Source organism: Diachasma alloeum, unplaced genomic scaffold, assembly GCF_001412515.2.
Source record: "Diachasma alloeum isolate Michigan unplaced genomic scaffold, Dall2.0 Dall_scaffold_00379, whole genome shotgun sequence".
In the NCBI taxonomy this organism is placed as follows: Eukaryota; Metazoa; Arthropoda; class Insecta; order Hymenoptera; family Braconidae; genus Diachasma; species Diachasma alloeum.
In genome coordinates this window covers 553,297-579,880 of record NW_021680518.1, presented here as the reverse complement: position 1 = coordinate 579,880, position 26,584 = coordinate 553,297, and the positions used below count along the sequence as shown (strand labels likewise).

General features: G+C 34.2%; 2 protein-coding genes across 3 annotated transcripts; both read left to right on the top strand.

The window, feature by feature from the left end:
* Positions 1-234: 234 nt before the first annotated feature.
* On the top strand, positions 235-7,311 carry LOC107041780 (geranylgeranyl transferase type-1 subunit beta). Its single transcript, XM_015262516.2, has 4 exons — positions 235-550; positions 2,103-2,690; positions 4,882-5,242; positions 6,999-7,311. The coding sequence occupies exons 2-4, from the start codon at positions 2,139-2,141 to the stop codon at positions 7,115-7,117; spliced, it is 1,032 nt and encodes a 343-aa protein (XP_015118002.1). The 5' UTR covers positions 235-550; positions 2,103-2,138; the 3' UTR covers positions 7,118-7,311.
* A 2,557-nt stretch (positions 7,312-9,868) lies between these two features.
* LOC107041786 (tumor necrosis factor alpha-induced protein 8-like protein) lies at positions 9,869-25,791 on the top strand. Of its 2 annotated transcripts, none has more exons than XM_015262522.1 (4): positions 9,869-10,096; positions 20,670-20,748; positions 23,118-23,386; positions 25,053-25,791. In XM_015262522.1, exons 2-4 carry the CDS (start codon positions 20,691-20,693, stop codon positions 25,404-25,406), a joined length of 681 nt encoding a protein of 226 aa, XP_015118008.1. In that variant the 5' UTR covers positions 9,869-10,096; positions 20,670-20,690; the 3' UTR covers positions 25,407-25,791. The 2 variants fall into 2 exon arrangements, with proteins under 2 accessions (XP_015118008.1, XP_015118010.1); XM_015262524.1 differs by lacking the exon at positions 9,869-10,096 and adding an exon at positions 22,579-22,692 and having other exon boundaries at positions 20,678-20,748.
* The last annotated feature ends 793 nt before the right edge of the window (positions 25,792-26,584 follow it).

The window sequence follows — 26,584 nt, the reverse complement described above, 5'->3', positions numbered from 1 at the left end:
AATATTATATAATTAATAATTAAATAATATAAATTTAATAATATAATTATATAATATTATTATTATATTATTAATAATATAATAATATTAATAATTATTATAAATTACAATTATAATAATATTATTAAAATAATGATCCGAATCACTGGGAATTCCTATATTTTCTAATTAATTAAATTTTCCCTCGTTTTAGGGGGTCTCCCTTTTATCCCTAAACTCCAGTCTCTCAACACTCAACTGAATCAAGTCCCTAGTTAACGGAGCTAGGGAATTTTGTACCAATAGAGTGCCTCCAACTCTATTATTTATCTCATTTTTATTTCAACGTCATTGACCGGCTCGTTTGCCCCAATCTCATCACGACAGGGAGAAATTCTCATTTTAATTAAAACGACGCAGAGTACAGGGGTCTGAACCATGATTCAATCAACATTCCGGTGACACGACTGGTCTGGGGTAATTATAAAGAATCTGGAGGGAGAGATCAATCACCAAAGTTTCGACCCACACAAGTCGCTCCAAAAAATACGAGAAACAACACGTACACAAGGTAAACCCTCAGCATTAATTAAAAATCCTTTCAAGGATCACATCAATTTTCTGTTATTTCTCCATTCTCAATTTCTTTAGTTGTCATGGAGTGACAAAATTCGTAGAGAGTAAAAGTTTTGATTTACAGGGAAATGTCACTGATTTTTAATGAAAATCAAACCAACGAATGTAGGTATAGGAGCAATCTTTCAATTTCAATAAAGTGGCTTTGAAACTAATGTTTCCAGCTATCATTCAATGAATTTAGAGCATGACATTCAAATATAAACTCGGAATTGTTATTTTTGTAAAACACCAAATTTTTGAAAATGATTCTAAAAATCAAAACAACGATTACAGCTACTGCCTTCGTCTTCGAACTCGGCCAATAAACAACCAAAGAATTTTTTAAACCATCATTCAATGAACTCAGAACATTTTTTTTCAGTTATGGTGGGACAACCAATTTTTTTCAATTCCAAAATTCAGAAATATAATATGTGGATGAAATTTTGATTCATGTCGATGGATAGGGCTCAACAATACCTACATTTGAAAATAAAAGGATTTAATTCCATCGATTTATTAACGAACAATTCAGTAGCGAAGTGGTAAAACGGTACAAGTCAATTTTCCCTATTGACCAGTTTTCAATGCATATCTCGGAATCTAAGGAAGATAGCAAAATTTTCGTTATAACCTTTTTTGTAGAGCTGATTGAGAGCTACAACGAATGTCATTACGAAAATTTCGCTATCTCCCTTAGATTCAGAAATATTCCTCAAAAACTCAACTAAGAGATAAGTCGATTCAAACCGTTTTACCACTTCGCTAAAAATTGCATATTCAGACTTTTTAGATCATAATAATTAAGTTGCTATAACACAAAAAATTTGAAACTTAAATTTGAACGATTACAATGCTTCCCTTCGGAAGCGAAAAACGGAAACGCTGTCCTTAAGTTTTTATTCTTAAAAATTTTTTGGAGAAAAAAATTTGTTGTCACAAGAAAATGTGGAGAATCGACTGGAAGTGTCGACATATTCGGTATCGCCAATATATCTGCATGTATCACTAATTTACTGCATTTTTCTCTCAGTGCAGTCGTATTTAACTCGCCCAAGGCTGCTCACCACTCACCAGTGACGGCCAGTAGCATTAAATTTTGACAATATTAAGTCGGATTATCTCCTTATATTGTTCAAAGTTTAACTATATTCAACCAATTTTAAAATATTATAAAATTTAATAACTAAATTTTGCCGATTGATGGTGAATAAAATATGTGATAATATTGAAATGTAATTTTTAGTTATCAAGCTAATTCTAAATTTAGGTACTTGACTTTCGATTATCCAAATAATCGTCAATCTTCCTACCTAAATTATTGGTTAACAGATGATTTCAAAATTTGAATCTACAAATTGACGGTTAATTTAATATTTAAAATTTCAACATTCATGTTAAAAATTGACAACTGTGTCACAATTTAACGGTAATTATGATTGATGAATATGCACTGATGAATATGCATATCACTGCCACTCACCAAATAATTCACATAATTGCAGGGATAATTGTCACCCTCTCCTCAACATCCTCGCACAATGGATTTACCAAGAAAACCAGCAGAGGAGCTCAACAAATTTCGTCACGCCCAGTACTTCAAGCGAATAATCCAGATCATGCCCTCGCAAATGGCCTCGTACGACTCGAACCGCATGATGTTCGGCTTCTTCGCGATTTCAGGCCTCGATCTCCTGAACTGCCTGGACATTCTCAAGGAGGAGGAGCGCCTGGGAGCAGTGGAGTGGATCTACAGGCTTCAGGTGAAGGGGGCGGGGGCCATGTCGGGCTTCCAGGCCTCCACAATGCTTCCAGATCAAACTCCAGACTATCTCTGTGGCCATTTGTCGATGACTTACACTGCCCTCGCCACATTGCTGGCACTTGGCGACGATCTGTCGAGGGTCGACAAAAAGTCCATCGTCGAGGGTATGAGGAGTTGCCAGAACCCCGATGGCTGCTTCATCGCCATGATCACTGGCTCCGAGAGCGACATGAGGTTTCTCTACTGTGCCTGCTGTATCTGCGCTATTTTGGACGACTGGAGTGGATTGGATAAAGACAGGGCTATTGATTATATCGTCAAGAGCATTGTAAGTATTGAAATTATTCATTTTTATTATTTATAGATGGAGGGAGGTCAAGTTTTTATTCAATACTGATACGAAGTTCGTTCAGTAGAGGTTTATGGATAACCAAGTAGCTTTTACAGTTTGGTACGCATCACACTTTAGATTCAACCATTGTCAATCAGCAAATTTATCAATTAAATTGCGTGAGAAAAATTTGGAAATAATTATGAATATTCAGTGTCATTCAAATTACATTTTGCACAGTATTATTGTTTCTTTGAACATTCGTTATTTATAAATAAATAATTAAAATGGTTTAAACTTTCGGAAACCTCATCGACTTCTGGTGAAATTCTGAATATTAATAAATTTGTTGCGATTCCGAACAAATGATTTTTATGGTGAAAAATTGATTGTTCATTAATTATTTAGAGAAAATCGTAATTTTAAAAAATCCAATTTTTAAATTATTTCATCAACTAATTTTTTTCGGATTTTTAAAATGTTTTCTAAAGGTTTTCTAAAGGATTGCAGTTTTTCGTTTCGGCTGTTTAATAATCACAGACAAGAAATGAACCCTTAAATGAAACAATAATAATGATATGATAGCAATCTTGTAATTTAGGGATAAAATATTTGTTGATAAATTTTCCTCATTCTGAAAAGGCACCGTCTGGTGTGAATTATCCGCCTCTTGAGCCAAAAATTTCGTTGCTGTCGGAAGCAGAACAATTATTCATATTTGAGACTTTCAAATTCTAACCAAACAAGACTTGTTTGACAACGTGTTTGTTTTTCTCTCAATGTAGACGCGAAGAATAGGTATTTTTCTTTGAAGTACTCTTCATAAATCCACTTTCTGTTTGGCATTAGCCAAAATATTTAGGCGTTTAATATCGTAATTCTCTCATCAGAATAATTGCAGTCGTATGACGGCGCAACGAACACGGACGAAAAAATTTAATAGAAAAACTTATCGAATTCGTTAGAAAATTTTATTGAATTTCTATTGAACTGTTCTTTAGTTTTTGGCCGATTCTATTGGAATGTTCAATAGAAAATATTCAGTAGAAAAAGTCAATAGAATTCAATTTTTCTATATAACTTATTCTATTGAGATATTTTCTGTAGAATTTCCTCGGCTCAAATTTTCTAAGTTTTTTCATTGACAAGAAATGAACCCTTAAATGAAACAATAATAATGATATGATAGCAATCTTGTAACTTAGGGATAAAATATTTGTTGATAAATTTTCCTCTGTATGAGATATTTTCATTCTGAAAAGGCAACGTCTGGTGTGAATTATCCACCTCTTGAGGCAAATATTTCGTTGCTGTCGAAAGCAGAACAATTATTCATATTTGAGACTTTCAAATTCTAACCAAACAAGACTTGTTTGACAACGTGTTTGTTTTTCTCTCAATGTAGACGCGAAGAATAGGTATTTTTCTTTGAAGTACTCTTCATAAATCCACTTTCTGTTTGGCATTAGCCAAAATATTTAGGCGTTTAATATCGTAATTCTCTCATCAGAATAATTGCAGTCGTATGACGGCGCAACGAACACGGACGAAAAAATTTAATAGAAAAACTTATCGAATTCGTTAGAAAATTTTATTGAATTTCTATTGAACTGTTCTTTAGTTTTTGGCCGATTCTATTGGAATGTTCAATAGAAAATATTCAGTAGAAAAAGTCAATAGAATTCAATTTTTCTATATAACTTATTCTATTGAGATATTTTCTGTAGAATTTCCTCGGCTCAAATTTTCTAAGTTTTTTCATTGACAAGAAATGAACCCTTAAATGAAACAATAATAATGATATGATAGCAATCTTGTAACTTAGGGATAAAATATTTGTTGATAAATTTTCCTCTGTATGAGATATTTTCATTCTGAAAAGGCAACGTCTGGTGTGAATTATCCGCCTCTTGAGGCAAATATTTCGTTGCTGTCGAAAGCAGAACAATTATTCATATTTGAGACTTTCAAATTCTAACCAAACAAATTCTTTTTTGGCAATTGTCAACTAGCGATTTTGTTGGCCCAAACAAGACTTGTTTGACAACATGTTTGTTTTTCTCTCAGTGTAGACGCGAAGAATAGGTCTTTTTCTTTGAAGTAATCTTCATAAATCCACTTTCTGTTTGGCATTAGCCAAAATATTTAGGAGTTTAATATCGTAATTCTCTCATCAGAATAATTGCAGTCGTACGACGGCGCAATGGGACAAGGTCCGGGCCTGGAGTCCCACGGAGGCTCCACCTTCTGCGCAGTTGCAAGTCTCCTCCTGATGAATGAACTCCACGGAGCCCTGAGTCTGGAGCAGTTGGAGAGGTTGAGACGGTGGTGTCTCATGAGACAGAGTGATGGCTTCCAAGGAAGGCCTGGCAAGCCTACCGACACTTGCTACAGCTTCTGGATTGGTGCTACGCTGCAAATGCTCGATGTGCAGCAGTTTTCGGACGCTGAAAAGAATCGGGAGTTTGTGCTGAGCACTCAGGACACTAGAATCGGTGGATTCGCCAAATATTATGACACGAGGGCTGATCCACTTCATACTTATTTAGGTGAGGGGCCATGCAAATATTACGTCACACGATATTTTTTCCACTTTAAGGGATATCCCAAGACGATCGGGCCCAAAGCTAGTCCATATCAGTAGCGAAGTGGTAAAAGGAGATAAGTCAATTTTGACTATTGACCAGTTTTCAATCAATATCTCGGAACACGGACGAAAAAATTTAATAGAAAAACCTATCGAATTCGTTAGAAAATTTTATTGAATTTCTATTGAACTGTTTTATTCGTTTTTGGCCGATTCTGTTGGAATGTTCAATAGAAAATATTCAGTAGAAAAAGTCAATAGAATTCAATTTTTCTATATAACTTATTCTATTGAGATATTTTCTATAGAATTTCCTCGGCTCAAATTTTCTAAGTTTTTTCGTTTGATTTTCTTAGTGAGAAGAACAGAAAAATAGAATGAAAAAAACGTAGAAAATTGGAGTCGAGCAAATTCTATATAAAATATATGAAAAGAATAAGTTATATAGAAAAATCGAATTCTGTTGACTTTTTCTATTGGATGTTTTCTATTGAACATGTCAATAGAATCAACCAAAAACTAATAGAAAGTTTAATAGAAATTCAATCGAATTTTCTAACGAATTCGACAGATTGTTCTATTAAATTTTTTCATGCGTGAATCTAAGGGAGATAGCGAAATTTTTGTAATTACATTTGTTGTAGCACTCAATCGGCTCCACAAAAAAGATTATAACAAAAATTTCGCCATCTCCCTTAGATTCCGAGATATTGATTGAAGTCTGGGCAATAGTCAAAATTAACTCATCTCCTTTTACCACTTCGCTACTGACATGGATTTCCGAAAAAAATTCTAAATAACTTCATTCATTTCATTCTCATAAGTTATTGAGTTATTCGACTCTCATGTGTTGTTGTTGCAGGCAATAACAACTGTTTGAATCAAATACGAAATTATTTGCTACTTAATTTTTTAAAACTATGTAGTACAAAATTTTACAAAAAATTTATCGTATTCGGAATTTACTAAGCTATCATCAATAGAAATGTTCAATGGAGAGTATTCTATTGAAAGATCAGTAGAATTTTCTGCAGGAATTCCTCGACGCAAATGTTCGAAGATTTTTCCTTTGATTTTTTTTATGAAAATAAGAAAAACAGAAGGGAAAAAAATTCAGCAGTGAAGTGGTCAAACGGTTTAAGTTAACTCCACTCTAGCGCTAGTTCTCGATGAATATTTAAAGTTCTAAAGGAGTTAGCAAAATTGTCCTGAAAATCTTTTTTGTAAAGAAAAGTGAAGACGATCGAAAAAGATCTCGCAAAAATTTCGCTTTCTTAAATTCCGAGTTATTCAACAAAAACTCAACTGGGAGCTAAGTCGACTTAAACCGATTGACCACTGCAGTACTGAATTAGAAAATTCATGTCGATGGATTCCTATAGAAAATGTCTCCATAGAAAAAGTTGTATGGAGAGATGAAACTCTACTGATTGTTTTTATAACACAGTTCCTATAGGACATTTTCAATTAAAAAAACTCACAGTAAAGTGCGGCCAAAAACTAAAAGAATTTGCAATAGAAGTTGAATATAAATCCAAGGGAATTTGTTGTCGAATGTCCTCGGTTTTTCTATGAAATTTTTTTAGTTGTGAAGTCAGTAAACCTGCAGCGTGAAAAATTGAGACATTTTATAACAAGTGATGTGACTTTTCACTCACGTCTCCATGACTTATAATTGAGGAATTGATGAGAAACGAATGTTTCTCTTTGCATTGCAGGTCTCTCGGGGCTCAGTCTCCTGGGAGAACCCGGGCTCCAACCCTTGAATGCGGCCCTCAACATCTCCAGTCGTGCCTATGCACACCTCAAGGAGCTCCATAAAAAATGGAACCAATAGACAATTAATTATAAACACAACTCATATCAACGTACAACCTCAGACGTGTGTCAATTACATACAAATAATAATCATGTTGAGGATGGAATCAAGTATTATGGAGTCGGCGAGTGAATATATTGATGAATGGATAATTAATCAGTGGAACAATTGCCGAACAGAAATGAATAAACATGCTTTGATACACAACACAAGAGCTGTTATTGTTTATTCAACCCAGGAAAACCTTTCCCAATCCTTGAAAAACATTCAACCAATCCTCTTTTTTTCATGAAACGCATAAAAAAATTCAATAGAAAACCTAACGAATTCGCTAGAAAATTCAATAAGAAAAAGTCAATAGATTTCAAATTTCTGTTTGAATTTTCCTCTTAGATTTTTGGTATTAGAATTATTGGGCACAAATTTTCTAAGTTTTTTCCGCTGGATTTTGTCTGGTTTTGCATGGCAAAATCCGCGTAGAATTCCAACAGAATTTCCGAGCGAATTCGCTTTTCCACGTCTTGATATTATGAAATATTAAATTATCTCGTTAATGAGTAATTTGAAAATAAAATGGCAAGTGATATTTTTTTAACTTTATGAGTGACAAGGAGATGGGACAATTTCTTGGTAGACTGAAGCTTCAAATTACACTTTTATAAATAAATAATTGAAGTTGTTTAAACTTTCGGAAACTTCATTTTTTCAGACAAAATAAATTACTGGAAAAATTCCAAACAAATGATTTTTACGTGGAAAATTGATTGTTTACAAATTATTTATAGAAAATGCTAGTAATTGTAAAAAATTGCAATTTCTTAATTATTCCATCAAACTTCCTTCAAAAGTAAACATGCTATTTAATAGTGATAGAATTATTTTTTTGATTTTTTTTAAATTTTCACAGAATAATTGAACTGAAGCATTAAATATTTTATTGATTTCTAGATAATTTGAACAGAAAATCAATGGACTGTTTGATTTTTCAATGACAAGATTTCCTGAAACTTCAGTGGAACTTGAACACGATAAAAATTTCCGAAATTTGGCACGGAAAATTCGGACGAAAACTTTCAACAGTGAATAGTCAAAATTGACTTGAACCGTTTTACCTCTTTGCTACTGCTTTATTCATGATCGATTGCGAATGAAGCTAAACGGATGCTTAACTTTGTTCTTCAGAGTGTAAAGAACAGTAAAAAAAACAATCTAAAATCCTATGAAAACTCCGGCGAAAAGAGCATTTTGACGGTAAAAACAGGAAAAAATGACATTTTTTCGAGTTCGCGATTTTCCCTGGTATTTCCATATTCCGTCATATATCACAAACTGTTCAATGGGTCCCAAGGCCTAGTGAAGATGTACTACACCCTTTCGGCCAAAATTCACGTTTTTTTCATTTTTGTGGCAAATTATTGATCGGATTGACGCGAAATAACATATCGTTTTTGCGTTTTATCATTATTGACTGACTCACGAAGATTCATGGTAGTGCAATTATTTTCCTGCATTTTTTCTAAAGTTTTGTGAATTTCCGAAAAGTTTTAGCCAAACGGTGGATTATTTTTTATGAGGTGTCAAAACAATTCTTGATTTTTTCACATCTAATGAAAAAAGAATCAGATTTTAATCTTTGATTACAATGGAAATGTTGATTTGCACATAAGACACTGGGTCAAATCCTTTTTAAACATTTCTTCTTTGAAAAACCCAAACGATAATTAAATTGAGAAAAAAAATAGAATTCCGAATCTAATCGAGTTTTCTGCAATTTTTTTGCAGGTTTCAATGATCGTTGAATTTACCGTAAAGGTAGAGCTACTTTAAGTGATGATAAAACGCAAAAACGTTATATTTTTTCACGTCAATCCGGTCAACAATTTACCAGAAAAATTCAAAAAACGTGAATTTTGGCGAAAAGGGTTTTCAACTAAATTGCATGGAAAAAATTTGAAAAAATTCATACCCAGTCAGTATTATCTAAATTAAATTTCGCAAAATGTTGATATTTTTTCAAACATTTCCCTCTTATAAATAAATAAGAAAATTTGTTTGCAAAACGGTGGATTATTTTTTATGAGATGTCAAAACAATTCTTGATTTTTTCACATCTAATGAAAAAAAAAATCAGATTGTAATCTTTGATTACAATGGAAATGTTGATTTTCACATAAGACACTGGGTCAAATCCTGATTTTTAAACATTTCTTCTTTGAAAAACCCAAACGATAATTAAATTGAAAAAAAAATAGAATTCCGAATCTAATCGAGTTTTCTGCAATTCTATTGCAGGTTTCAATAATCTTTAAATTTACCGGACGGGTAGAGCTACTTTAATCAGTCTAAAAATTCCAAATAGATCATCAGAAAATCAACATTACCACAGGCCAACATCACCATTCTCTCAACTTCCTCATCATTAAACCCCCAAAAAATAAATAGAAACCGACTCGATAACAACTCGAACAATTAATCTCAAAGAGTATCCTCGTTAACTCAACTAGACAGCGAGAACTCTCTCGTCTTCTCTGACCAGACGCAAAATAATGTGAATATGAGACATGTGTTTTCTAGGGATATACCTTAAACGTCAACTTTTGAATATTTACGGGGTCAAATGGACCCTCTCTCGTGTCGGATCACTGGGGACCGTGACCACTTCCTCCCTTCCTCTACTACTTCCCCACCCGCGATCACTACCATAGCAACCGGGGTGGGTTCGCGCTATGTGTGATCACAACACACATCCCAGACGTCGTTCGGCTCTCGACGAGTCAATCCACGGTTTGAAATTCTGGGAAGATCCCTCCAGCAAAATTAACCGCCAGTGGAGTGTGATTGTGCGTCAATTAGGACACCGGGTGTGTTTCAATCGCGAAATAATGGGCGATTTCTACTCATGGAATTGATTTAATTAATGAAATATTTCATTCGTACTTGGAAGAGACAACTTTCACCGTCCGTTTTGGAGTCGCCTGCGACTCAATAATTATCGAGGTGAGTTAGAGGATATGTTTTACGTGTTTTGGATGAATAATCAGGTTTTCTCGTTTTAAAGGGGATCGACGAGAGGGGGAGACTGTATTCCTGATTAATGAATTTTGAGACTCATTCATAGCAATAATCTCATTTTCAATTCTCCACATTTTCTTTTGACAAAAAATTATTTTCTCCAAAGAATGTTTAAGAATAAAAACTTGAGGACGCTCTTTCCGTCTTTCGCTTCTGAATGGAAGCATTGTAATCGTTCAAATTTAAGTTCGGAATTTTTTTTGTTGTGTCAACTTATTATGATATAAAAAATCTGAATATGCCATTTGTTGGACCGGTCCGTATATATATGTGTGGGACAAGGTTTTTCTTTAATTGCTCGTTAGTAAATCGATGGAATTGAGTCTTTTTATTTTCAAATGCAGGTACTGTTGAGCTCTATCCATCGACATTAATTATAATTTCATTTATATACTATATTTTTGGATTTTGGAATTTAAAAAAATCGGTTGTCCCGCCATAACTGAAAAAAATGTTCTGAATTCATTAAATGACAGCTGAAAATATTAATTTCAAAGCCACTCTGTCGAAGTTAAAAGATCGGTCCTGTACCTACATTCGATGGTTTGATTTTTATGATGATTTTTGTAAATGTAGAACTTTTCGTTAATTGCTTTGAAAGTGAACCGTCTGACATGATTCCTTTAAATATGATATTTCAAATTCATTCCACAATACAGATACCATCATTCTTCCATTGGATTTACGAAAGATTTTCGGAAATTATTACCACAGCAGTTAAAAGTTTGTTGATTTTCCATCTTCTGAAAAATTTACTTCCACCTATTATTTGAATGAAAAAAATTGAAGTTAAGATTGATTTAATCATCATTAAAACGATCGACGTCCCGCTCACCGCATAAATGGATGGTCCATAGATATATATTATTTCATATTTGAAATTTCATCAAATAATGAACTAAATTAAAAATATAACACAGTTGATTAAAAAACAAAATTCATTGAATTTAATCAAATGATATGAAACGATGAATTCTGGGAACGATTATCCTTCCCAGAATTGAATTGTATGCTATAGAAGCGGATGACGTGCAAAATGGAAAACGCCCATTCGCAAGCATATTGATAATTTAGCAGCAAAAAACTACACCATGTTAATACAAAAGCAATTTCCCACTTGTCATCATTCCGCAAAAAGTAATTAATCATTGCCCAATGATCGAAAGAGAAAAAAAAACTCTTCAGCTTCCCAACAGGAAAAATTTATATTTTTAAAAATCTATTAAAAATATCTTAAATTGGCCCAATAATATTAAAAAAATTAAATATATGGTTTATGTACATTTTTTATATATTCTTTATAAATTTGAAAAATATATGAAATTGGCCCATATTATATATTTTTTAAATATATTTTTTGTCATTCCGGCCGTGAGGCAGCGCTTCACGGACGCTCCGCTCCGCGTCCGCGAATCTCTGCCTACGGCCGTCATAACAAAAAATACTGTTCGTCATATGGCCAAAAAAAACTTTTCTAGCTCATATGATTGCAGCCCTCGCCTTCGGCTCGGGCTGCAAACTCATATTCGCCAGAAAAGTTTCTTTCGGCCTAGTGACGAAATATACTATTTTGACGGGGGTTTTCTCGAAAGAAAAAAAAATCATCTTAATATTTTGTCTCTAACTAAAAAAAAATAAAGGTGTGGGAACGTATGAGCATGTGCAGTCGAGCGATAAATTTCGGTAATTAGCTGATGAGTTCACACTGAGAGAAAAAGAAAAAAAAAACTCTTCAGCTTCCCACAAGGAAAAATTTATATTTTAAAAAATCTATTAAAAATATCTTAAATTGGCCCAATAATATTAAAAAAATTAAATATATGGTTATGTACTTTTTTTATATATTCTTTCTAAATTTGAAAAATATATGGAATTGGCCCATATTATATATTTTTTAAATATATTTTTTGACGGCGGTTTTCACGAAAGAAAAAAAAATCATCTTAAAATTTTGTCTCTGACTAAAAAAAAATGAAGTTGTGAGAAGGTATGAGCATGTGCAGTCGAGCGATAAATTTCGGTAATTAGCTGATGAGTTCACACTGAGAGAAAAAGAAAAAAAAAACTCTTCAGCTTCCCACAAGGAAAAATTTATATTTTAAAAAATCTATTAAAAATATCTTAAATTGGCCCAATAATATTAAAAAAATTAAATATATGGTTATGTACTTTTTTTATATATTCTTTCTAAATTTGAAAAATATATGGAATTGGCCCATATTATATATTTTTTAAATATATTTTTTGACGGCGGTTTTCACGAAAGAAAAAAAAATCATCTTAAAATTTTGTCTCTGACTAAAAAAAAATGAAGTTGTGAGAAGGTATGAGCATGTGCAGTCGAGCGATAAATTTCGGTAATTAGCTGATGAGTTCACACTGAGAGAAAAAGAAAAAAAAAACTCTTCAGCTTCCCACAAGGAAAAATTTATATTTTAAAAAATCTATTAAAAATATATGGAATTGGCCCATATTATATATTTTTTAAATATATTTTTTGACGGCGGTTTTCACGAAAGAAAAAAAAATCATCTTAAAATTTTGTCTCTGACTAAAAAAAATAAAGGTGTGGGAACGTATGAGTATGTGCAGTCGAGCGATAAATTTCGGTAATTAGCTGATGAGTTCACACTGGTGTAAGTGACGTCAACTAATAGGCGGTTGAAAACCCCGCGATAAGGATAATCGTACTTTATCGTATTTATCTTGCTTCATCCGTTCAACGTCACGATGCACACTTTTTTTCCGCAAGTGCCGTCGTAGAATGAATTTTACGTTATGTGTGTGGGATTTAGTCATCACTTGAAGGAGAAGACGGATGCTACGGGTTCCCGCGCTGAAAGTCATACGGTTTCAATCTACTTAATGCTATTTCTGTATTTTATTTCAATTTTGACTGGATGATTCAATCTTGTTGTTTCGTCCGCTATTTTGATGCTGAAACCTTTTGGCAAGAGATTAAAATATGATAGTAATTAATTAATTAACAATTATTAATTGATTAATAATAAATGATAAAATTTCTTACTAAATGATTGATAATTAATTTTAAAAATATAGTATTTAAATTTTAATACTATCAATGTATGCATAATTAATTATAATTAATTAATTATGAAATGTGAAGTTCGAGCTAGAATTCACGGAAATTCATGAGTTTTCAGTGGGAGTGAGATGGAAATTTCACAAATTGGTTGAATTTTCACTGAGACATGAATATTCAGAACCAAAATGACATGAATTTTCAATTTTCCCATGAATTGAATTGAAAAATTGAGTATTTCATTGATTTTCAGATCATTAGGACAGAAAATCAATGGAATATTTGATTCTTCTTCATCAAAACTTCATTCAACCAAATCAAGTAGTTTTCGCATGAAATTATTTTGAATTTGAGACTTGAAAACTATTGAATAAATAATTTTTCTTGCCACAGAAATAAACAGAGCGTAAAAACCACAGACGAATGCAAAAGAAAAACAACAAAAGAAGCCGTTGCATCATTGAATAAATGTTAGTGAATAATAATACACAATACCCAAGTCTCAATAATTTTTTTCCTTTTCGTATTGACTGGCTTTGACGTTACAGTCAACCGTGAAAATACCGTTGGCTTCGTAAAGTCGGCGAGAAAAAACAATGGAGGCCCTCAGGCACGTGCCCTAGATGTGAGAATCATCATTCCCATCTCGAGGAGATCCAGAAAGCCCAAGGGTTTACCAACACTCCCTGAATTCCTCTGTTGAATTTTTCTGTTCTCTGTTGTTTTATCTCTTCCATCTATTTTTTCTCTTTTATTCCTCTTGCTCAGGGCTCTGGTTCTCCGGTTGAGTCTCGTTAAAGTTTTATTGTTGAAGCGCGGATCTGACGGCAGCCGTTGACTCTCAACTGCATCCCCTGTTCACCCCCCGCCCCCCAAATTCGATGCAGCTGTTGCTCGACAGCTGGGTGCCAAGGCACGAGGCAGAACTTGAATTATTAAATATACCTCAGGCTTTCAACCACCTGCCCTGACGTCTTCCCACCAAAGTCGGGTGATGTGACTTGGGAATACACATACGGAGATTTTTTTTTATGTGACAGTCAAGAAGTTGTAGTAGTGAACTATAGGGTGAACAGACCAATTTCTGGACGGGGGTTAGTTCTGGACGATTTCGACTTGCATTGAATATTTCATAAATAAAATGAAAATCGTAGGGGAAGGTAGGGTAAAATGGACACTTTTGACTTTTTTTAAAATATTCATAACTCAGAAACAGATTTATCAATTGAAAAATAAAATTATTCCATTTCATCAACAATTCAACACATCATAAATATTTCAAAAAAAGTCAAAAGTGTCCGTTTTACCCTATCCTCCCCTACTGATTATTTCAGTAGCGAAGCGGTCAAACGGGTTAACATAGTTCTTAGCTGAGTTTTCGAAGAATATCTCAAAATCTAAGGGAGATAGCGAAATTTTTGTATATATCTTTTTTGAAGTTCTTAATGTGCTCTACCGAAAAGGTCATTACAAAAATTTTGTTATCTGCCTTAGATTGTGAGATATTCATTGAAAACTCATGAGTAGTCCAAATCGACTTAAACCGTTTGACCATTTCGCTACTGATTTCACCTTTCAATAATCCTACTCGTGTATAATCATGTGATCAATTATTTTTTCTACTGATCAACATTTAATAAGCAAGAAAAATATTGGCGAGTCCTCCAGAAATTAGGCGTTTCGGCTGCATTCAACTATTTTACCATTTAATTATTCTTGTTTTGTTATTTTTACGTCAAATAATTTTTTTCTGATAATTAAAACAATCTTGAAGGTATAGAAGCCATCATATCCCCATTTAGGTGATTCTTTTATTTTAGATCCTACACTAAGAGAAAAATCGACATAATATCACAAAAATTATTTCTTAAGCGAAAAACATCACACACATATTTGATCAATTTATGGTAGGTTTCAGACAAGAAATCGGTGCTCTTCGGGCTAAGGAGGAAGTTACTGAATGAAAAGGTGATGTCTTTTTTCGAAATGAGATAATATTCCTTGAAAGACAAGAATATTTTGACAGAAGGAAAAGAATATATTGCTTCCCTTCGAGCTCAAAGCGATTGAGCGTAAGCGACGGTTGTATTTTTTCAATATCTGAAGGTTTTCCTCTGCATAAATTCTCTATTCATTCCTCCTATATATCCTATTTACTAAAGATGAAAGAAACGTGAAGTTATTTTATATCGAAATATTTCGAAACTGCCTGACCGCTAATCCTTAATTCTGATTGGTCAATATGTGACACGAAGTTATTCACAAAAAAAAACACGCGGCATTAGCAAATTCTTCAGTGGTAAATTTTTTTTTCACGTCATATATATATAATATAATATACATTTCACATNATATATATATATATATATATATATATATATATATATATATATAATATACATTTCACATGTATATATATCATCGGTGAAATTAATCAATTCTGTCCTTTTATGGAGACCGATTATTTAAAAAAATTGAAGATAGTTAATTGAAAATGGAAAATTCTTTATAGATTCTTTTACTCTACTTCGCTATTCACTTCAATCATTAGTCAAATTCTCTTTGATTCATTATCAATATTTATAAGGTATTCATGAGAAAATGAAATTCAATGAATTCCATTTCTTCATTTCAACAAATGCATAGATCAGCGCGCGCGAGAGCGCGCGCATAGACCTTGTCAATATGAAAGTCTCTGATTCATGATTCACTCAATCGAAGCTTTTAATATTTTCAGTCATTTTCCCATCTTCTGACACGAAAAAACCGATTTCTTGTGGCAAGAAATTCCCACTTTATCATGAAATGTTCATGTTCACGTCATGAACACTTCACCGAAATCTGACATTATTTGACACATTATCCGGAATTCTTATCCCAAGAAATTTATCCCCATGAGATGAGATATTCGGCGCAAGAAATTAGTTTTGTGATATTATGACGATATTTCCCTCAGTGTACTAACGACTAACAATCCATCGAATTAAGTAAATAAATTAAATTGACATTAAAAAAGGAAACTCATTCGTGTTTTTTGCCAAATCAAACGTCTTCCTTGTTCATCAAATTGATAACTTAAATTTGAACGCATACAAATCATCCATTCGGATGTAAAAATCAAAATCTTTGAATTTTCAATGGAAACCGAGCAATCAATTCCCAGGAAATATGAGAACAGTTAATTAATCAGTACTTGATCCCCTCAAACAATCAATTAAGCCCTCAGTAACTCGGGGCATCCAACGGATACACCGAGGAAACTCGGAGAATTTGCTTTCATCACATCGAAATCGATGGGTCACGGCCACTAGTTCCAGTAGTTGTACTGTGCGTCAAGTTTACGTCGATATAATTTCACTAAAAGTCCACCCACCTGACCCTCCCCCCCCCTCCCCCCTCGCCACTCCAGCCTTCGTCCGTGTCTCAAGACCCATTACCACATGTATTCATGCGATGCATGCGCTTGAAGCCCATCAAACTGGCGTAATGAATGAGACTTGTTGTCGACCGTTGGTGGATATACTTGAGGCAATCTACTGCGTCAAAGAAACTCGTTTATTTATCTTTTCACGTGCGGTTGGTTGAATAAACTCTTGAGAGTACTTTTGAGAATTCAATTTTACCGTCTGTGATTTTTTGCTCCTTCATGCAATCAAAACTTCTTAATCCTGTACAGTTGCATCCCTGGTAAAACAGTCCGATTACTTCCGACTGGGTGATGAAAAATAAATCGGCGTTAATGATGTTTCTGTCTTTGCCCGTTAAATTCCGATTGGGCGGTAGATAGAGTTTGGAGTTTGAGAAAATTATGAGAATTAATAGGATCAAGGGTATGTGGCCGTTATCGTCTGATTACTTTCCAAAAAAGTGGTTGATAGATCTCATATTCCTCATAAATCCCCATAAATCTTTAATATTTATTGCTCATTTAAATATTTATATGCGTAATATAAGATCTATCAACCACTTTTTTGGAAAGTAATCGGACGATAACGGCCACATTAATTCCCCAAGAAAAACCTCTTTATAATTCTCCAATGCGGATTTCTCATCTACTTTAATTGACAAATGTCCCTCTCAGCGCCCAATAAGAAATGTCCATAAACTTCAAACATTTATCGCTTTCAAATTCTCTGAATTTCGAGTCAAATTCACTTGAAAGATTGAAAGTTACAATGGAATTCTCCGGAGATGTTCCTCGCAATGTGGTGCTAGCCAGCGTTGACGTTCCCATTCCACTTCAACATCGAATCGATCGTGGGCTTCTCCAAACCCATCATGATTACCCCTTCCCACTATTCAGCAGGTATTTCAGCTGTGAAAAACCGACGGAAAAACCAATACTCGTGGTGTCTCTGGTGGCAACTGGCGAGGGATGAGAGCACGTACGAAAAAATTCGAGGGAAAATCCTAACGCCATCACTAGAGAATTCTCTTTGAATTCCTACTGGATTTTCGTTAGTTCTCGTTCAGAAATCTACAGCAATAGAATACCAATAATGTTCTAGTAGTTTCATTTTTTTTTTCATAGAAATCGTTTTCAAATATATTGGAGCATTTACGAAAAATTCACTGAGAGAAAAATCTAAAGTTCGATTTACAATAAAAAAATAATTGAGGCATTTTGGTGAACGATACGATTTTTTTTGTATGCGGCACATAACATTATAGTAACTTCACAAGCGTAATTTTTGCAAATCAAAATGCAGTTAAACTAACCAAAGTTCAAAAGTAACCACGACAAATCTATCGTGAGTAGAACTATAAAATAGTTGCAATGACTACATTCTATTGTAGTAATTACTTCTCCGGCCATAGTCACCGTAACCCATGAAGAATTGTTGAGGACTTTTTGACTATAATTCGATGGTGATGGAATATAGTCAGAAGAATTATATTTTTCTCTCAGTGTTGGAGATAAAGAATGGATTCTCTGTCTTGCGCCGTTAGGAAACATTTTTAAGAACAGAAAAAAAACTAGCAAATTTATCCCTCGAGGGAAATTTATAAAATCATTGGAAAATTGTAATTTTTGCAAATTACGATTTCTTTATGTATAAATAAGTCATGGACAATCAGTTTTCCACCTGAAAAACACTTTTCGAAATCGAACAACCCTTGCCTATTATTATTATTATTAGGAACACTCAACCCTCTTTTTATAAAATGAAAAATTACAATAATAAATAATGAATGTTAATAATAATCAATAATAATAATAATAAAAAGTCAATAGAATTAGATTTTTCTATACGAATTATTTTATTGAGATATTTTCTATAAAATTTCCTTGGCTCAAATTTCCTAAGCTTTTTATTCTATTTTCATTTTCTTTTCACCAAGACAAATCGAATTCTATTCATTTTTCTGTGAATTATTTTCTTGTGAAGCAAATTTTGAAAAAAAGTGATTTTCCGTGAAATGTAATTTATAGTAACTAACAAGGCTTATTCAAGATTTTATTCACATTTAATTTTCAAATTGAATTTTCTCATTTTCCAATAATTATAACTTATTTTGTCTATATTTTTGTTAAGGAATTTTGATAGAAAAAATGTCCATGAAAAACATTTTACAAAAGAAATGAAAATCCATCGATTTTATTTCGTTAAATGTCGAGTGTGAAGAAAACGAAAGGAGACGCTATCGAATTTTTCATAGAAATCCTCGGAATAACAAGTAGAATTCGCTGAAGAATGGGCTGGGATGTCCCCTTGAATTTTTTTATACGTGACAAGAGCAATCATGGGTTGGGCCGTGGCTTTGGGATTCTATTCGGCGTAATCTCCCTTTGTCATCGAGATGCGTGACACTAATGAGATATGTCCTCGCTCCGGTTGGCAAATAATACGTCCGCACACTTTTCCTCGCCCATTCTCGTGGATATCTCATGATTGGGGGATCCTGAGGGCGTAATGAGTTTGCAGAGAATATCTCGAGGCGCGTGGGGATGATTTCACACTGGAATTTGCATTTAGATGCACTCGAGGTTTACAGGGTCTCTCATATTTCAATTTTGATAAATTTCATGCGCCCAAGGGGCGAGAATATCGAATTCTTCGGTATTGATTTTGCGTGCTATAATATCGGAAACAAGTGGGAATTTGCTGCTGTATTGCGTATCCCTCATGAATCAAACCCAGAGTTAACCCAGAGTTAACTCTGGGTTCATGGAAATTTCCCAGAGTTTCTCACTTTTTTCGCTGGGTTTTTTCCATAATCCAGAGTTGACCCAGAGTCAACTCTGGGTTTGATCTATCAGGGATAGTATAGTTATTTTTGCTAATAAATTAGCAATATGCCTCCGAATGGTCATTTTGCTTATTTTTTTCCATTGTATATTATTCATTGCCTATTTTATTTTCTTGAATTGAATTAATTCCCTTCCCATTCGACACCTATTCTCTTTTGTAATTTTTATCTGGATTTTTTGAAGAGAATATGGGTTATCAGCTCCGAATACCTAAAATCTGAGTTTCTTTTAACTGATATTTCAGCTGCTCATAACAAGTTTGCATGTGTTCTCTCCTGTCATGCTGAATTTTTCATAAAATTATAAAATATATACTTATATCACGAGTTTGTTCATTCAAAGTGAGATCGAAGTAATTCGTTTTAATGATAATTGAATCAATTTGAACCTTTTTCTTTCATTCGAATAATTAGTGAAATTGAACTTTCCACAAAGATGAAAATAGTTGTTTCATCGTTCTTTGATTGATTTATCAAAAAATATATCAACTGTCAGAAAATTTCGATGAAATGGAATTCATTCGAAACATCACATTCAAACATGTCAAAAGGACATCCTAACAAATTTTTTAAGCCGTTATTCAATGAATTTAGGTCATTTTTTTGAGTTATCGTGTTACAACTGAATTTACAAAAAATTCAAAAATTAAAAAAATGAATCAATGAATTAAATTTTAATTAATAGCGATGGATAGGGCTTAGCAAACCCTTCATTTAAGAAAAAAAATTATTCAATTTCATCGATTAAGATTTTATCCTTGAGCGAAAAATTGTCGAAAAACTTTGACGGACGCGGTTTAAAAAATGAATTTTCGGACTTTCGTGAAAAAATCCAAAACTTAAATTTGAATGATTACAATGCTCCATTCGGAAGCAAAAAATATATTCTTAAAAAATGTCTGAAATATTCTTCACGGAGATAAATTCCAAAGAAAAGAAAATGAAAAATATCACATTCGCCTCACCTCACCCTCTCACGACAGAATTCAATTTCTCTTTTCATCGAATGGAAATCAATCGTTTTACGTCAATAATAGAGAACTTTCCATGAGTCCTTGACATTGTTGAAACTGAGATTGGACTCACCGGAGTGTAAATGGTTGAATAGCGTGCATTTGACTGAGACTTTCATATGAATTAAACTACGTAATGTTGACCTTGTGAAAACATTAATTGGTATTCCATGGAAAACTTTGGTTTCAGGTGGCGTGGGGCACGGCTGTGATGGAGTTGCAGAGTTGGTTACTCTATCATCTGGTAGCTGTTACCGACTGCAACCAAGGTATATGTCGTATGAATATATCATACGGAGTTTAACCAGGCTTTTGAAACATGGAAATTGTGTTATGATTAAGGGGCTTCGTCCATCACCTAGGATTAGGTTTCATGTATCACATTCATGTTATCATTTTCCAGGACATTAATTCAGTAGCAAAGCGGTAAACCGGGTTAAATCGATTTTGACTTTTGGCGAGTTTTTGATGAATATCTCGGAATCTAAGAGAGATAGAAAATTTGTCCCATGACCTTATTTATAACCCCCAATTGGCTCTACAAAAAAGGTAATGACAAAAAATTTTCCATCTCTCTTAGATTCTGAGATATTCGTCAAAAACTGACCAGTAGTAAAAATCGGCTTAACCCGGTTTACCGCTTCGCTACTGAATTGAACTATTATCAATTTGTTTATTCAGTTTTTGCATTATTTTTTCGGACTTCCTTGCTCGGAATTGCATGAGCCACAGAAAGTTATCGTGATGTTTTCATTCACGCAAATTTTTAGATATTTTGCAGTGCGTTTGCGCAGGAGGGGATGGGGGAAAGTGGAACGTTTGTCATCGGCTCAAAATCGTCACATCTTTGTTATAAACAAGGATGTCATAATTTAAAGATTAAGATTTTATCAACCCTCGATCACTCGCGCTCGGCCCGCTTCATCCGTCGCACGGTTAACGCAGCGCTAAACCGAGCGCGCTGTTGCCACCTTGACGCTCACCGCTATGCGCGCATTTCAAGTGTAGCAGTGAATGTAGCAACACTGACGCTGAAGGCGTCGACAGGGACTCACTCGCAGCCAGCGCAACGCCGCTTTTCTCTCCGTTTGACGTTTCTTTCCTTTTTATAGCTGAATAAATTTCCCGAGAAAAAACTGACAACGCCAACGCTTATTAAAAGGATTGAACTGTGAACTCTAATTTTTTAGAATTTTTAAGCGTCGTGAAATATGTTGAAATATAAAAAAACGAAAATGGGCGGCGCCGCTTTTCTCTCTGTTTGACGTTTCTTTCCTTTTTATAGCTGAATAAATTCCCCGAGAAAAAACGGACAACGCCAACGCTTAATAAAAGGATTGAACTATGAACTCAAATTTTTTTAGAATTTTTAAACGTTGAGAAATTGCTAAAATATAAAAAACGAAAATGTGCGGCGCCGTGTTCATTGAGCGAGCGATCGAGGGTTAACCCTTCGTTACTCCCGTCCACAGCACGGGCTGGTGAAATTCCATTTTTTAGTATAACTTCCAAAAAAACTCATTAAAAAATTCGACTGAGTTGTTGGTCGGTCGTGGGTTGAAGTGGGTGTGACCCATTACGGTTGGAACCAATAACTTCCCGACCAATTGCCTTTCCTTCATTCATTAGAATTTGTTGGATAGAATGATTTTTCTATCCAACATATTTTATAATAATAAATAAAAAAAAATTATTCTATTGAAATATTTTTCATTGAATTTCCTCGGCTGAAAGTTTTTTTGTTCGATTTTCTGAATGAAAAAAACAGAAAAATAGAATGAAAAAGAATTGACCTGTATTGAAAAATCTTTGAAAAGTTTCAAATTTCAAAAATTCATGTTCGAATGATTCCGAAACCGCGGAGGCGATGTAGTTCAGAATCTAAAAGAAAATATTTTTCGTTTACTTGTTTATAGTGATATCAGGGGAAAAATATTGAGAGACCTTTCTTAATGAAAAATTTTATGGGCTGCAAAAATAGTCTTCTGATATTTTTCGATAAGCTTACGTTATTGGTTTTTATTTCCTCTTTCCAACATATCAGTCGATCATATTTATAATTTATTTATTTAATTTTTCATGTTCTTTTCTATTTTTAGTTCGCTGAGTGCCCTTCGTTGTTTTTTTACGTTAAAAAGCCTTTCTGCACGTTCATTTCATTTTTCAAATCGAATTTATGAACACCAGGAGGTCAACTGCACTAATGTACGACGGTGAGTGGATTAATTGACTTCATTTCATTTTTTGTCCGTTACAACCGGCAGAATTCCCTACTCTCTTCGATCACTTATTTCGTTCTATTCAATTAAGTAGTTCTGAGGAAGAAAATGTATTCAGTAATCATCAGGTGATCATTGTTTCCGTTGAAGAACCGAATTTCTGCAGTTGAATTTCATGATTCGTTGTTTATAAATAAATAATTGAAATTGGTCAGACTTTTGGATACTTAATTTTTTTTAGGCATGGTGTCGATGTCTGGTAAAATTCTGAATCGATTGTTTACAGATTATTTATGGCAAATGCTCGTAATTTTCCAAAGATTGAGATTTTCAAATTATTTCATCAGTTATTTCAATGGGGAATTTTCAGTTATTTTAATGGGGCTCAAATGAAAGCTCTCATATTTTATCATTCACAGTGATGCAGTCAGCAGCTACCGCAGGTGGAGTATACCCAGCAAGTGGTACAGGTAGTAGAGCCCGAGATTTGGGTCTCAGGGCGCAGAAGAAACTGTTGGGACGTGTTGTTTCCTCTGGGGCTGGGAGATCACTGTTCATCGATGATGCAACAACTTCATTACTCGATAATCTGTTCAAACTCATGGAGAGGGTCGCCAAGAGCCATCCGGATATGGATAAGAAACAGCCCGAAAAAGTCCTCAAGAATATCGTCAAATTGTCAATTAAGGTAAGAGAACTGTGAACTTCGCAATTTAACGCGAAATGGGAACTTTGCGATTTAACGCGAAAGTGTGAATTTCGCGATTTAACGCGAAGGGTGAATTTCCCGATTTAACGCGGAAGTTTGAATTTCGCAATTTAACGCAAAGTGTGAACTTCGCGATTTAACGCGAAGTGTGAACTTCGCGATTTAACATGAAGTGTGTACTTTGCGATTTAACGCGAAGTGCGAACTTCGCGATGTAACCCGAACTGTGAACTTTGCAATTTAGCGTGAAGTGCGAACTTCGCGATTTAACGCGAACTGTAAACTTCGGGATTTAAGGCGAAATGTGAACTTCGCGATTTAACGCGAAGTGTGAACTTCACGATTTAACATGAAGTATGTACTTTGCGATTCAACGCGAAGTGCGAACTTTACGATTTAACTCGAAGTTCGAACTTCGCGATGTAACGCGAACTGTGCACTTTGCAATTTAGCGTGAAGTGCGAACTTCGCGATTTAACGCGAACTGTAAACTCCGGGATTTAAGGCGAAATGTGAACTTCGCGATTTAACGCGAAGTGTGAACTTCACGATTTAACATGAAGTATGTACTTTGCGATTCAACGCGAAGTGCGAACTTTACGATTTAACTCGAAGTTCGAACTTCGCGATGTAACGCGAACTGTGCACTTTGCAATTTAGCGTGAAGTGCGAACTTCGCGATTTAACGCGAACTGTAAACTCCGGGATTTAAGGCGAAATGTGAACTTCGCGATTTAACGCGAAGTGTGAACTTCACGATTTAACATGAAGTATGTACTTTGCGATTCAACGCGAAGTGCGAACTTTACGATTTAACTCGAAGTGCGAACTTCGCGATGTAACGCGAACTGTGCACTTTGCGATTTAGCGTGAAGTGCGAACTTCGCGATTTAACGCGAACTGTAAACTTCGGGATTTAAGGCGAAATGTGAACTTCGCGATTTAAGGCGAAGATCGCTGTCATTTTTTCTTCAGTGAAATGTTTTTCTACTTTTATAGTCGAACATCGGAGCTTTCATTTGACCCCCTCTTCACCTTAAGTCTCCGGACATCTTACAATGATTTTATTATTCAAACTTTGCAGGTCTGAATTTGAATCTCGATATTGAACCGTTAGAAAACATTTCAAAAATCTGAAGAAAAATTAGCAAGTTTACTTTTGGAGGAAGATTGATGAAATAATTTAAAAAGGGAAATTTTTTAAAATTACGAGAATTTTCTGTAAATAATTGATAAACTATCAATTTTCCTTCAAATTTATTCGTATTCGGAATTGTACTAGAAATAGATTTCATGCCTATAAAAAATAAGGCGTTCAAGAGTTTAAAGAATTGCAATTATTTATTTGTAAACAACGAATATTTAAAGGAACAATCATTCTGTGCAAAATGCAATTTGAATGACGCTGAATATTCATGATTAGAAAAAAAAATTCTCACGCAATTGAATTGAAAAATTTGGTGATTGAAAAATCAAAATCAAAAATGAAAATAAAAAATAAAAATGCAAAATAAAAATAAATAAAAAAATTGAAGTTTCCTATTCCCGAAGTAATCGACCAAATATCTGGTATCACACGAATTTGATTAATGAGTTCATCTCATTTACGAATGTCATAAGTCTAAATCATTCATTAAATTTCCAGATAGGATTATTACAGCGTAATCAACAATTGGGTCCATCCGACGAGGCGAAAATCAATGAGATAAGAACGAGCCTGAGAGCGACAGCAATGGCAGTTGTCTCCTTTCACGAGCTTGAGTTCAGTTTTGATCGTTTGTACTTAACGAGATCCCTAGAGCGCTGCAGGACGGCGATAATATCCTTAATTAAACCCCATCTCACCGACAAATCACAGGACCGTTGCGACATGGTCTTTGATTTTCTCACCAATCCAGATTTTCTCGACTCTGTGTTTAGACAGGACTCCGAACACCGTCCAACTCTCGGTCTACTGGTTGGAGACGTGAATAAAGCACTCGATGCTGGGCATCTTTGATTTAATCAAGTGGAAGACAAAGCGAAATCATTAGTTCAATGGAATGAGAGGATTAGTCAATATCTCGACCAATAGAACGGTAAATTTTCATCGCAAAAGTTGGACGTTTGACGAGAATTTTGTGTCATTTTAAAAAATGGAGAAAAAAATCATTTTTGTTGAAATCAAAAGATGAAAAATTCGATTGGGAACGTCAAATTGAGTAGTAAATGCAAGACGGTGCCTTTTCAGGATAAAAATATCTTATAGAGGAAACCCCGATTTTCATTTTCTGGAAAAAGTACCAAATTTGTTCGATTTGCAGACGAACAATAGATGAAATATCACACGGAGAGAAATGTTCAGTTAAAATTACGGAACTCACAATTCACTCACCGATTACGGAATCGACTCAGAAAATTTAAGTGACGGTATTGTAATTTTTCACAGGAGATTCAGATAAAAATTACGGAACGCTCCGGAATTATGGAAAAGATATGTAATTTTTATTGAATATTTCTCTCCGTGCATTTTTATCGGTTCAGCAAATCGACAGGGGCTGGAAGCTCGAGGAATAAGAGAAAAAAAATCGTTTCCACCAAATTGAAAAGAAGAAATCATTTCGAAATAATGAATAATGACGAATTAAAATTATTTGCATTCACAAATTTATACTAATCGCAAAATCCGTTGAATTTCCAATGACACATCATCATTCCTCGATATTAAATCAGATTAAAGTGAGTGAATAGAAAAGAAATGACTCATCTCCTCATTCCACACTGTAAAATTCACAGAATCTATTTTTCTTCACCATAAACCACTTCGCACGATAACAATAAAAAGAGAAATAGACGAGTGAGTCTTGTGTCCTCACTGTTCAGTAGCCGCTCGATTTCACATCCATTGTCTCTGACCCAGTCGCAGGCTCGAATCGCACATATACATATATGTCATAAGTTTATTCCATTGTAATGACACGAGATAGAGAACTCATCATTACACGGGAGAAAAAAAAAGGAAAATGGGAGCGAGACGAAAAACGTAGGATATTACTTTCTGTGGTTGAAAGAGCAGAAGCTGATTCGCGTAGTCAATCGAGTGGGTTTCGATTGACGAGAGCCAGGGACGAGATGAGACTTTCGATCTAGTGTAATATTTGTTTATATGTATTATATTCTACATTAGTTCTTCCAGAA